At 39.0% G+C, this 14,227-nt stretch overlaps 2 protein-coding genes across 2 annotated transcripts; one reads left to right on the forward strand and one right to left on the reverse strand.

Moving 5' to 3' along the window:
* Positions 1-249: 249 nt before the first annotated feature.
* Positions 250-1,865, reverse strand: ZNF883 (zinc finger protein 883). Its single transcript, XM_049636802.1, has one exon. The coding sequence runs from the start codon at positions 1,250-1,252 to the stop codon at positions 446-448; it is 807 nt and encodes a 268-aa protein (XP_049492759.1). The 5' UTR covers positions 1,253-1,865; the 3' UTR covers positions 250-445.
* Positions 1,866-11,473: 9,608 nt separating this feature from the next.
* Positions 11,474-14,044, forward strand: LOC125926960 (60S ribosomal protein L32-like). Its single transcript, XM_049636903.1, has 2 exons — positions 11,474-11,782; positions 13,577-14,044. The coding sequence occupies exons 1-2, from the start codon at positions 11,725-11,727 to the stop codon at positions 13,993-13,995; spliced, it is 477 nt and encodes a 158-aa protein (XP_049492860.1). The 5' UTR covers positions 11,474-11,724; the 3' UTR covers positions 13,996-14,044.
* The last annotated feature ends 183 nt before the right edge of the window (positions 14,045-14,227 follow it).

Consider the following 14,227-nt stretch of genomic DNA (forward strand, 5'->3'; position numbering starts at 1 on the left):
TCTTCTAAATATATTTTTAACAACAAACCAGTTTGGGGATAACTCCATTATAAGTTTTTCTCTCAATGATAACACTTTTTTTTCAGAATTAATTGCAAGAATAGTGTTTTTTCTCCATACAAACATAATATTGAGTAAATGAGCATTTTACCTAAAGTTTTTCTTGCATAACAATTTACCACTGAGTGCTCAGGTATATGTGATGACATATGGCTGCAGGCTTTCCCAAATTCATTACTCTGATAAGATTTCATTTCTAAAATGAATTCTTTGGTATCAAATTAAATTATGTACCATGACAAAAAACATCACTACATTTATTACATTGATAAGGTTTCTCCCCTGTGTGTGTTCGCTTATGTTTAGTAAGGGCTGAGCTTAAGCCGAAAGATTTCCCACATTCATTACATTGGTAGGGTTTCTCTCCTGTATGAGTTCTCTGATGTCAAATTAATGATGTTCTATAGCAAAATAGTTTTTGACATAGATTACATCGATAGGGTTTCTCCCCAGAATGAATTTTTAGATGTTCAGTAAGGTGTGTTCTTCGGCTGAAGGTCTTTCCACGTTCCTTGCAAACATAAGGTTTCTCTCCAGTATGAGTTCTCTGGTGTTGAGTAACATGTGCGCTCCAATTGAAGGCCTTTCCACATTCATTACATTCATAGGGATTCTCTCCCATATGAATTCTCTGATGTTGAATGAAGGCTGGGGTATGACTGAAGGCTGTTCCAAATTCATTACATTTATAGGGCTTTTCTCCTGTGTGAGTTCTCTGATGTTGGATTAGTGATGTGCTATGGCAAAAAACTTTGCGACATTCCTTACATTGGTAGGATTTTTCCCCAGAATGAATTCCCTGATGTTCAATAAGATGTGTGCTCCAGCTGAAAGTTTTCCTACATTCAGTACACGCATATGGTTTCTTTCCAGTATAAATTCTGTGATGTTGAGTATGGGCTGAAATATGGCTAAAAGCCTGCCCACATTCATGACAAGGATAGGGTTTTTCTCTGGTATGAATTCTCTCATGATTTCTAAGGGATGACCTATAACTAAATGTTTTTTCACATTCATTACACTCATAAGGTTTCTCACCAGTATGGACTCTTTGATGTTGAATAAGATTAGTGCTCTGACTAAACGCTTTTCCACATTCATTACATTCATAAGGCTTCTCTTCAGTGTGTATTCTTTGATGTTGAATAAGATTAGTGGTCCGGCTGAAGGATTTACCACATTTTCCATTCATGTTTCTCTCTCACAAAGATTTTCTCAGGTTCCATTAGCACTGAAATATGGCTTTACATTTTTTAAATTGTTTCCAGAATAAGTAAAGTTTGAGGTAAAAATTCATCTTTTTTTATATCTAATAAGCTATTTTCCATTTATAAGTTGCCTTTAAAAAAATCAACTGAAACAGAACTATGCTTTAAGCTCCCATCATTTTTGGCATGATTATGTCATTATCTTTAGAAAACTCTCAGTTGTTTAAAAAGAGTTGAGCTCAGGTTAAGTATTTCCTCAAAATTATTACAGTAATGATCTTCCTCTTATCTTTGTAACTTGGTTTTACTAGTGTTTCTCAAACTGGTTATCTAATTCCAATTCTTCTAATGCAAAGTTTTAGGAACCATCATTTAGAAAAATGTCTACAACCATGCCATGACACTATTTGTTTTTCAGAAGCTTTCTGCTTTGGAGCTGATGTTCTGACTTTGGATATAGTATCCAGGATTAAACAGAAGACAGTATCTCTTTCCTCTAGAATATAAAAGGAAAAAATAAAACTCGCTCATCAGTTACAGAAAAAAATAATAAAAATAAAAATGAACTAGTGCTATGATGACACAAAAGATTATACAAGATAGGTGCGGATTAATATGCAAGTTTAAAGAAGGGAAAGATTAAAATAGATAAGTATAGTAAAAAAAAATGGAAGTATTGAGGCAAAATACATAGCATAATCAAAAATGAAGATGCAGAAAAGTACATGACATGACAAAAAGTGACACTAATTCAAATGAATGTCTTTGGAAAGCAGAGGTTAAAAATAAAAAGGCAAAGTGAATGGGATTAGACAATAAAAACTCTGACAAGCACAGAAATTCAATGCTATATAATAGGATAGGAAAATTAAAGTTTTGTCATAGTGGTTAACATGATAAATATGAGATGTTTTAGATAAAGATGCTTAACTTAATCTAAAGTGGATAATAAGAAAATAAAGCTACCGAATTTAGTGAAACAGTGTAACATAAATGATATGGGCCCAGACTGGGATAGTAGTAATAATAATTTAGTATAGGAGTAAATATAAAACATAAAAGAAAAGAAAAGAAAAGAAAATGGACACTGATTATGGGGAATTTTTACAAAATGAAATTAATACAGATACAATAGTTTCTAGCCAATAAATTTGTAATAATTGTGGTACTAACAGAAGAACTATTAACACCCTAATAGTGGTACTAATGAAATATTGAAGGAAAAACGAAAGTTGGTGATTTCATTTTTCACCATATCGAATTTAAAGTGATCTAAAGTTGGGGCGCCTGGGTGGCTCAGTCAGCAGTCGGCTGAGCGTCCAACTTCGGCTCAGGTCATGATCTCATGGTTCATGAGTTCGAGCCCTGCATCGATCAGGCTCTGTGCTGACGGCTCAGAGCCTGGAGCCCGTTTCAGATTCTGTGTCTCCCTCTCTGCCTCTCCCCCATCATGCTCTGTCTCTCTCTCCTTCAAAAAGAAATAAACATTAAAAATTAGAGTAAAAAAAGCACATGCGTTTGTGTTAGGGAGAAAATTTTGAAGCTTAATTAAAAAGCATTTGGAAAGGGACTAGAACAAAAAAGAGTCCACTGATGTCACACAAGCAAAGAAAAAAACACCAAATGCAGCAATAAGTCTGAATACAGAAAGGACTAAGATTAGGGTGCCATCAAGGAAGAATTCAGGATTCAGGAGTGTCTTCCAAATAATGTTAATATAAAAATAGAAGAATCTAACTTCAAAGACTACAACAGAATAGGAATTCAGGCTGTAGCTACTAGTCTAGTAATGAAAGGAGAGAATAAAATTGAAAGGTGGATAAAAATTAAATTATTGTTATGCAAGGTGTTCTTTTAAAAGAAAAACTTTTGACTGCCTGAAATTAGAACTGGAAGTGACTGAATCATGAAATAATCATTAAATCAAGGCCATAAAACCTTGATGAGTAAGAATGGAACCTGGGAGTATAGATAGAGAGGTATCTTTTTCTCTGAGATCAGAGTTACGTGAGAAGATGAATAAAGATATGTAGAAATGAAGTTGATGTTCACATTAGACAAACTCTGTTTTCTACACCAGTGAAAGGGCTCTGCACAGTGGGCACTAACCAACATTTCCAAATCTACCTCCTAGTACCAACATTGTTACCACCACCACCACAATGGACAGATGGACTATTGCTTACAAGGATTTCTAGCTATTTGGTTGTTACTTAGCTATCTGATTTTTTCTTGGTTAAGTATTTTGTGACATTTCTCCATTCTTTCCTGTTAACCATAAATATGGTTCTTCCTACTTGAAAGATAACATAGGCTTGGGTGATTTGATGGACCTCACAAGTGTGTCCTATGTTGTCTTCAGGAACTCTGAGATACACAATGTTGATGCTAAGGTAACATAATAAAGCTATCCATTTATAATGTTTTAAAGAAAAGAGGTATCACCTGTTTAATAGTAAAAGAAATACCTTATCTCTGTGCACAAATAAAATTAAAAATCTCTGGTCCCAAAACTCAAAGCCCAATCTCAAATATGCACTTATAAAATATATTTTGACATTTCAGGGGAAGAGTCACTGTAATCTGTAGTAGTTACAAAGCTTTACTTATCCAAAGAGACAAGCCTCCTGCAATTGTCATTGCATCCCTTATGGTGTCTGAGAATGATCCAGCTCTTTTCTTTCCTGTAAGGTGAAGTTCACTGGCACATCCTCCAATGCCACTGGTTCCTAAAACATCAAATACCTACTCACTAAAGGATCACTTATGCAACCATTTATGAAAGAAGAGTAAAGCTAAGAACTGAAATTAACAAAGTGGAGGGCTAGAAAGTTGTACAAAGAGGACTCAGGGTTCTAAGTAAAAAAGTGATTAAAAGTACATTATTTGTTACCATTATATATCTATGGAGTACAGAGAAGCAAAACAAGAGGAGACAATTGAGAATGTTACTATACACACACACACACACACACACACACACACACACACATTTTAATATTCTTGAGAGAGAGAGAGAGAGATCGCGTGCGAGAGCAAGCTGGGGAGGGGCAGAGAGAGGGGGAGACACAGAATCCGAAGCAGGCTCCAGGCTCTGAATTGTCAGCACAGTCTGACGTGGGGCCTGAACTCACTAACGGTGAGATCATGACCTGAGTCGAAGTCAGACAACCAACAGACTAAGCTACCCAGGCGCTCCAGAAATGTTGCAATATTTGAAGGAATAAGGATGGAAGATTCTCCCAGTTGATGACTCACAGATTCAAGAAGTCCCAAACCATAAGCAAGCTAAATACAAAGAAAAGCACATCCTAGGATATCATAGCCTAACTTCTGAAAATCAGCAACAATCTTTTTTTTCCTTTTATTTTTTTTAATTTACATCCAAATTAGTTAGCATATAGTGCAACAATGACTTCAGGAGTGGATTCCTTAATGCCCCTTACCCATTTAACCCCCCCCCCCCACAACCCCTCCAGTAACCCTGTTTGTTCTCCATATTTAAGAGTCTCTTATGTTTTGTCCCCTTCCCTGTTCTTATATTGTTTCCCTTCCCTTATGTTCATCTGTTTTGTCTCTTAAAGTCCTCATATGAGTGAAGTCATATGATATTTGTCTTTCTCTGACTAATTTCGCTTAGCATAATACCCTCCAGTTCCATCCATGTAGTTGCAAATAGCAAGATTTCATTCTTGACAAAAAGAACAATCTTAAAAGCAGTTTAAGAAACAGGCACGGAAGGGGCGCCTGGGTGGCGCAGTCGGTTAAGCGTCCGACTTCAGCCAGGTCACGATCTCGCGGTCCGTGAGTTCGAGCCCCGCGTCAGGCTCTGGGCTGATGGCTCGGAGCCTGGAGCCTGTTTCCGATTCTGTGTCTCCCTCTCTCTCTGCCCCTCCCCCGTTCATGCTCTGTCTCTCTCTGTCCCAAAAATAAAAATTAAAAACGTTGGAAAAAAAAAAAAAAAATTAAAAAAAAAAAAAAAAGAAACAGGCACGGCAAGTTCAAAATAGCACACTGCTCACTTCTCAGCAATTAAAGAGCATCAACTGGAAAAATGCATGTTTCTGGATGAAATGACTCAATATTTTAAAGATGCCAGTTCTCTCTTATGAGTTGAAGGTACCACCCCCCTCATACGCTGAAGTCCTAACCCCTAGTACCTCAGAATGTGACCCTATTTGGTAAGAGTCAATGCAGATACATATGAGATACTACAGTAGGGTAAGCCCCTAATCCAGCATGACTGGTATCTTTGAAAGAAGATGGTCATGTGAAGACCAAAGACACACAGGGAGTACACCATGTGACAATGAAAGCACAGATTAAAGTTATACAGCTGTGAGCAAGAAATGCCAAAGACTGCCAGCAAAACACCGAAAGCCAGGAAGGATTCCCCTACATGTTTCACAGGCAGCATGGCCTGGCCAACATGTAGATTTTGGACTTCCAGCCTCCAGAACTGTAAGATGATACATTTCTGTTGTTTTAAACCACCCAGTTTGTGGTACTTTGCTACAGAAGCTCTATGAAACTAATATGCCTCCCAATTTTACTTACAGAACATATATTTTTGAAAAAGAAAAACAAAATGAGGCTGAAGGGGGATATGTCCATACTATACATTAAAGCATACAGTTATGTTAATTAAAACAGGGTAGTCCTGACACAAGAATTGACAGAAAAAGTAAAACAGAATTAAAAGCCTGGAAATAGGCCCATTCTTTTATAGGAATTATTACATGATAAATATGGCATCTCAAATATTTGGGGAAAGATGGAGATTCAATTAACGATCTTGGGACAACTGGCCTATCCATTTAGAGAAAAATAAACTTTACACTATTGCCTTATAAAAATAATTGGTGAATTCGAGTCAAACATTAAAAATAAAACTACAAAATAACCAGAAAACATATTAGAAAATATTTTCATAATCTTGCAGTGGGGAAGTCCTTTAAAAATGTAAAAACTGGAGCTTATACAGGAATGACTCAGATTGGACTACACAAACCTACAAGGCAATCAATGAAACTAAGAGAAAAAAGTCATATTAGGAATAAATATTTGCAACCAATAAAACAAAAGGACCATTAGCTGTTATTATACAGAATTTCTACAAGTCATAGAAAAAAATATAATGCAATACAAATATGAGCAATGGTAACAAACAGTAAATTTACGAAAAGGCCAACAAAGGAAAAGATTTTCAACCTCATTTTTAATCATGGAAATACAAATTAAAATGAGATGTCATTTTTGAAACATCAGACTGGCAAAAATATTAAAAACAGGTAATATCCAGTACTGCTTACATATGTGGGGAAACAGGTGCTCTCATATACCATTAGTGGGTGTTTAAAATGCAATAGCTGTTTCAGGAGGGGATCTTTTTTGAAAAGGGTGCTTATTTATATGTATTAAAGCCTCATTATAATCATAGCAGGTTCATGACAGTAATTTCTCTTTGCTTGAATCATATATTTTAATAATAATTATGTTATCTGCAAAAATTAACCCATGGCATATTATACTTGCTCTACTACATTTATTATACTACAATGTTCTACTTCCAATGTTTTGTCTTCCTTCCCAGACTATGCGCTTCTGGAGGACAGTGACACTAACTTACTCTTCTGTCTTTAGTACCATACACAGAACCTGGCATATATCATACATCCAACAAATATTTATTTGTGAAGACTTCTCTTGATTCCCAATCTGCTGGTCTTCATACTATACCATCCTACCAGTTAAACCTGCTACCTAGCTTAAAGAAGTGTGATTTAAGACACTATTTTTCCCTATGCCTCAACAGTCAAAGTGTACAGACTGCATTGTGATACTACCAGAAAATTCAGAATTGAACAGGATTAGGATCCTAAAATTTCATCTTATCTGTTCCCCCTTCCTCTATGCAGGCCTACCTACAGCTAAACCATTACTCACTATGTTTCTCACTTTAACATTTACTGAACGTACTCTAACTGCAAAGGAAATGTAGAGTTAATGCTTCCTGTGGTACACTTTCCTATTTCTATACAAGGACTATAATCACGAATTTTTTTTTTAATCCCCATGCACTTGGTAGGGTGCACCTTGCATTCTAGATGTTTCAATGAGTACTTGTTGATTAACAGTCTACAGACTGATATTTAATCCTTTATCAGCTTAGTTTCTGGAAGCCTGCATCTCAAAATTCTAAACCATACCTCTGCTGTTGCTGCTGAATCTGTGAAGTCTGGATCTGTGTAGCCAGACAGACCCATGACAACCCTCCAAAAATGTAATCTTAGACCCTGTTGTTCTTACTTCCTAGTATGCTAGTGACCTGACGTGTTATTAAAACTCTGTGGTTACTATTCTTTCAACTCAGAACCATCCCCACAATTGACCACGCAAAGATGTGTGACTGTCCTAAACTTTGCCACATCCCTCAGATCATCCAACTGTGAATCCTTTGGGTTTTTTTCCAGGCTGACTCTGCTGTTGATAGAGCAGTAAAGACAAAAAGATGAACGCAAGGACCAGATTCTAGAGGCTTTTACTTTCTGAACCTCACAAAGGATGTCATGATGCCAAGCACTTGAACTAGAAAGAGGCTCAGGAAACATGAAGACTAACTTCCTAGTTTGCCCAAGACACAATTCAAGCCAACAATAATTAAGTAACTTGCCTAAGGTCACACAGTTAGCCGGGTATGGCTAGCACTATATTCCTCTCATCTGTTCTCAAGTTCAGTATTATTTCTATTTAAAAATAGCCCAAGCACTACTTTTGGGGGAAAAAAATGACAAGAATGACCAAAAGAATAATTTTGAATTATTAGTCAAATTCATAGAGGAAAAAGTTTAGAAGTCTATAGAACTATTTTAAGTTTTTTATTTTAAGAGAGAGAGAGAGAGAGAGAGAGAGAGAGAGAAAGAGAGAGAGAGAGAGAGAGGCAGATAGAGAGAAACCCAAGCAGGTTCCATGCTCCACACTGAGCTCAACCCAGGGGCTCGATCTCATAAGATTGTGACCTGAGCCAAAATCAAGAGTCAGACACTTAACCAACTGAGCCACCCATGTGCCCCTGTAGAAATTTTTTGAAAGAGCAATGGGCTATTCAAGTTTCCGTGAGTCTTTCTAAAGACAGGAATACATTATAAATTAAGTTTTTAAATAATTGTAACACTGTATTCATTTTTAATCGAATGCATAGACAGCTGTAAGCAGCTTTAATGGACAGCCTCATGGTTGCCACATGCAACTTGAATGGCTGTAAAGCAAATCTCCATTCACGAATGACAATGGAATCTGTACTCAACTTAAGGGAAATCAATATGCATTTCAATGGTCTCAGCCCAAGCTGAAAACATAGATAGCAAAGCTTTGACAATTGGCTGAGATGTCTTGTCTTTTCTATATTTGACATAAACCAAACTGAAAATGAGTTGTACTTGGAAGAGAAGGAAATTCCATGCATTAGTTCTGTTCCAACAGGGCTATAGTTGAACTCTTTGAACGGAAGTCCCTTGTAACTCAAGGATGATAGATGCATGAAATAACAGTAGAGATTTCTTCCAGAGCAAATTAGTGTTGATGAATATTATCTCATTTATAATATTTTTAATCTGCATTTGAATTTTTTTATTTTTTCTGGAAAAATTAGTGTTGTTGGTATATCCAAATAAAAAATATATATGAGTTGCAGAACTATCAGGAATTCTGCCCAATGATGATCCCAGACAGTGGCCTGGGTACATGAGAGGAAGCGGGATCTAATGCACAAGTAGAGCGGTTAGCCATACATTGGAGCACAGACCTTTTCTCTATAGTAACAGGAGGACGAACGACAGGAAAATACTTCCAGGAAGGCTGGTGGAAGTAAGGGTGAGAGCCTTTGGAAGTTCTTTTCTGGTTCTCGTGTCTCAGTGAAATAGGAACCAGGATCATCAGCTGAGGGTGAAGGCGGGCAAGGAGCTGGAGGTCTGATGTGAGCAACGCATCAAATGGTTGGCAGGAATGGGGCACTGGATCACTGCCTTAGCTTCCTAACTAAATGTCCTATGTCTTGCTCCCATGGAGTTTATTCTCAACCGAGCGTCCAAAATGGTTCCTTTAACATATAAGTCAAATCATGTCACTTCTCTCCTCAAAAACCCTCCTGCAAAAACTGGTAAATTGCACGTAAATTATACCTCAACAGAGCTGATTAAACAAAAACTACTACAAACCACCTTCCTATGGCTTCTCATCTCAGAGTAAAAGCCAAACTCCTACTCAGCCCTGTGATGTGGAGCCCTCTTACCTCTCTCATCTCAACATCTACTGTCATCTACTGTCAACATCAACTTACTCTTCTGTCCACAGTGGCCTCCATAAAGGCTCAGTGCATTTGAGCCTCTGGGTCTTTGCATTTGCTCCTCCCTCTATGAATTCCCCACCGCAACCTCAGCTATCTGCAAGGCTCAGCCCCTCGTTTTTTTCAAATCTCTACTCAGTGTCACACTACATGAAATAACAGCTGTCCTGAGCCTCCCCTAAGCCTATTACTCTAGCGTAGTTTCCTCTGCTAGTCACTATCTGACACGCTGTATATTTACTTATTTATTATCTGTGTTCCCATCCTAGACCATCAGTTCCATGGACGCAGGGACTTTGTTTTGTTCACCGCTGTGTCCCCAGTGCCTCACACACTATCTGGCAAAAAGCAGGCCATTAACATTTACTCAACGACAAAAAAGAAAGATCTTTCTTTCTTCCCTCTGGGCACAGAGATGATATTTCAGGGAAGAAAAAGTAAAAATCACATTGCATAATAGACTCACTTGTATGTTTTATGCATATAACATTGCCAAAGAGACTCAAGAAAGTATATACTACTGGGAGTTAAGTGTGAGATGGAAGATTCTGCTGTTTCCTCAGTCTCGCTTCTCACATGCCTCTCATAAGTGAGCATCTTGCCATGCTAACAGTTATTCTGATGTTTAAAGAACATATTTGGATACATGTATACATATATTACTGCATAAATATACACATGTAATATGCACGTATAAATATGAGCAATTTAAGAAAATTACAAAGGATATTTAACTACATGTGATGTATCAAACTTCAGGCGGTAATTTTAGAAATTAAAACCAGCTTAAGGTACAAATTGCCTTGCAAAGTTTTGCTCACCAAAGACAATGTAGTCATGTCCTCCTTCTTAATGACATCTTGTCTAGTTAAACAGAGACCTGAGAAAGCAGAGCTGAAAAAGGGGCCCTGAGAAGTCAGGACTGTCTCTATAGGAACCCTGTCTGACTACCTGGATGTAACACAACAGTCACTGCTCTTCACAGCCCATAAGAGTAGGGAATCAATTCCACAACTCCCAACAGAAAAGGCTTCAGAAATTTATCTACAAAACAACAAAACAACAAAACAAAAAAACCTTGGGTGAAGCTGCATTTCAGAGGAAAGAGCAAAGAAGTGGATGTCAGAAGGCCTACACTGGGGACGGGCGGTGGGCGGGGGGCGGGGGGCGGGGGGGAGGTCCTAAGTTCCTAGATCAGTTTTCCTCCAATTCTCAAACAAGGGCTGGAGCGGCGGTCCCTCTCCTTTTAGTATCTGATCCCACCACAGCCAAAGACCCCGCAGACCGCGCTCCGTCTTCCCAACCTGCCCTCTTACCCCCAACCCCCAAGTGAGAGCCCAAACCTTGACCCTTAAGGCTGGGGTGCCCAGCCAGGGCTCTGCTTCCCCTAACCCAGAGACAGCCCTAGACCGGCTTAAACCCCGTCGCGGAGCCCAAGACACCGCTTCGCGCCTCAACGCGGACGCGAACCGAGACCTCCAATTCTCCGTCTTTCTTCCGCCCCCGCCATTGAGCCGGGAAGACACGCTCCACAGGCTACTCGCGCTCCACCTCATCCCCCAGGGTCTGGAGGAGTCCTGGGCGGAGGCCCCTTCCTGGCTACCACCCGAGTGCAGGCGTCAGGGAAAAAACGTACTCACCAGCTCCACGAAAAAATGAAGAACACCCTCCGACCACCCAGAGCCTTCACCGCGCGAGCCAGGAAGTGCGCCTGCGCAAGCGGCCGTCTGGGACTACATTCCCAGCATGCTCTGCAAAGGCAGGGCGCGCGGCCGCGGAGTCTTACACGCGAAGGCTGGTTGACTTTCTATCTCGTGGCGCCTTGGGAGTGGGACTAGTTTTCTTTCGTTATTCACATAAAAAGAGAAGAGGAGAGGATAAGCTTCTTCTTTCATTGTAGACCAGTATGAATCCAAAGGCATGCAGATTTTTCGTTAACCTTTACACAAAAGGAACGCCTATACATTATAGTAATAACGTTTTATTCAACAAGCGAAAAGGACTGTAAAAAAACCCCCACAAACTAGATGGAATTCCTTAACAAAGGGACAATCCCTGTTGACACCGTGGTGTGCGTATAGTATTCTAAAAATACAGACAGCCCCATTCTTCATGTGTTGGGAGGGCGCGGGGTATGAAAAGAGAAAGAATGATTGCAGGCAAGAAAAAGGTAAAACTACTTTTCTTGTAATATATTGTCTAGCTTTTTTGTCTGTTACGTGTTTAGGTTATGTTCATTTTAATGGCACTCAAAACAGTGCTTTGATGAATCCTTGTAAATTGTGTCCTCCTCCACATCTCTTCTTGAGTAGAGCCCAATAAATAACTTTAATTGAAAGGGAATGTGCATACCTTACTTTTTTCTATACAAGGAATATAGTGGGTTGTAGAGAATAGAGATAAGGAAAAAAGATTAAAATCAAGTAAAAGCCCACTATTATATATTTAAATATTACCTGCACTGTATATGTGTTACATATATGTAAATACATATTTACTTGTTAAGTGTGTACTGTAGATACTTCTGAAATTAAAAATAGAGCAACATGGGGCGCCTGGGTGGCTCAGTGGGTTAAGCCTCTGACTCTTGGTTTTGGCTGTGGTCATTATCTCACAGTGAGTTAGAGGCCCAAACTGGGCTCTGCTCTGACAACCAGGAGCCTGCTTGAAATTCTCTGTCTCCCTCTCTCTCAAAATAAGTAAATAAACCTTAAAATACATACATACATACATACATACATACATACAAACATACAATGAAACTGCTTTTACTTATTTAAAGGTTTATTTATTTATTTTGAGAGAGAGGGCAAGCGTGAGAGGGGGAAGGGGGCAGAGGGAGAGAGAATCCCAAGCAGGCTCCACACTCAGCACTGAGCCTGAGGTGGGGCTTGATCCCACAACCCTAGGATCATGACCTGAGCCGAAATCAAGAGTCAGATGCTTAACTGACTGAGCCGACCAGGTGCCTTGAAAGTGCTTTTAAAATTTAATTTCTTGTAAACATTCCTTCATGTCTTTAAATATTATTCTACATTAACGTTAGCACAACTTTCTATCAAACTGAGTCTAAATATTTGAGTGGTAGCATATAATTTCCAATTTTTCCTATTATAAGAAAATATGAAATAAATATGCTTATAGCTAAATCTTTCTCCACACCCTTATTTGATTAGGACAAAATCACAGAGGATTAAATAAATTTTAGATATCATGAAACTATCTTTCTATAAAGCTATAATAATTTATTCTTTCACCAGCAGTGCATGTATCTTAGTCCATTTGGGCTGCTATCACAGGACACATGCCCTAGACTGGGCGGCTTGTAAACAATAGAAATTTCTCAGAGTTCTGAAGTCTGGAAAGTCTAAAACCAAATACCATGACTTTGAGGATTAGGTCTCAACATATGAATTTTGGGAGCAACAAACATACAGCCTCTGGAAGCTATTGTTGTCACTCTCTCGTGTCTCACTGTCCCCTTTTTGCATTTTTAGGTGTCCTTATACCTTTGCAACAACTTCCCTGTATTAAAGTCCCTTTATTCAACTACCTAGTATAGGTTCTATTTTCCTGACTGGAATCTGCCTTATATATTAACTTTAAAAATTACTTTAAGGGGCACCTGAGTGGCTCAGTTGGTTAAGTGTCTGAGCTTCAGCTCAGGTCATCTCACAGTTTGTGGGTTCAAGACCCACGTCGGGCTCTGTGCTGACAGCTCAGAGCCTGGAGCCTGCTTTGGATTCTGTGTCTCATTGTCTCTCTGCCCCTCCCTCACTTGTGCTCTGTCTCAAAAATAAATAAACGTAAAAACTGTTTTTAAATAAATAAAAATTACTTTTGCCTATTTGATGTTTTCTTGATTTTACTTTACCTGATTAGTAAAGTTAGGTATCATTTACATGTTCATTTCATTGATTACATATTTCATCATTTGAAATTTTTTCTTTTCCCTCTTCCTCAGCGATACTTGTGGAGGTGCCAGCCATCCACATCATAGCCACCCTTAGACCTCTGATGAAGCCCAAAATCATTCAAAAGAAGACCAAGAAGTTCATCCTGGACCAGTCAGACCAGTATGTCAAAATTAAGCACAACTGGCAGAAACCCAGAGGCACTGACAATAGGGTGTGCAAAAGATTCAAGGACCAGGTCTTGATGCCCAACACTGGTTATGGGAGCAACAAGAAAACAAAGCACATGCTGCCCAGTGGCTTCCAGGAGTTCCTGGTCCACAACGTCAAGGAGCTCGAAGTGCTGCTAATGTGCAACAAATCTTGCTGTGCAGAGATTGATCACAATACCTCCCCCCAAGAACCACAAAGCCATTGTGGAAAAGCAGCCCAGCTGAAGGCCAGGCTGCACAGTGAAGAAAATGAATAGACACCTTATGTGCACATCATAATTGTATTAATAAAACCATAAAACTATGGGACAGTTGGTTCAGTTGGTTAAGCTTCTGACTTCAGCTCAGATCATGATCGCACGGTTCATGAGTTCAAGCCCTGTGTCAGGTTCTGTGATGACAGCTCAGAGCTTGGAGCCTGCTTCAGATTCTTGGTCTCCCTCTCTCTCTCTCTGCCCCTCCACTGCTCATGATCTATCTCTCTCTCTC

This window comes from Panthera uncia, chromosome D4, assembly GCF_023721935.1.
Source record: "Panthera uncia isolate 11264 chromosome D4, Puncia_PCG_1.0, whole genome shotgun sequence".
Taxonomy (NCBI): domain Eukaryota; kingdom Metazoa; phylum Chordata; class Mammalia; order Carnivora; family Felidae; genus Panthera; species Panthera uncia.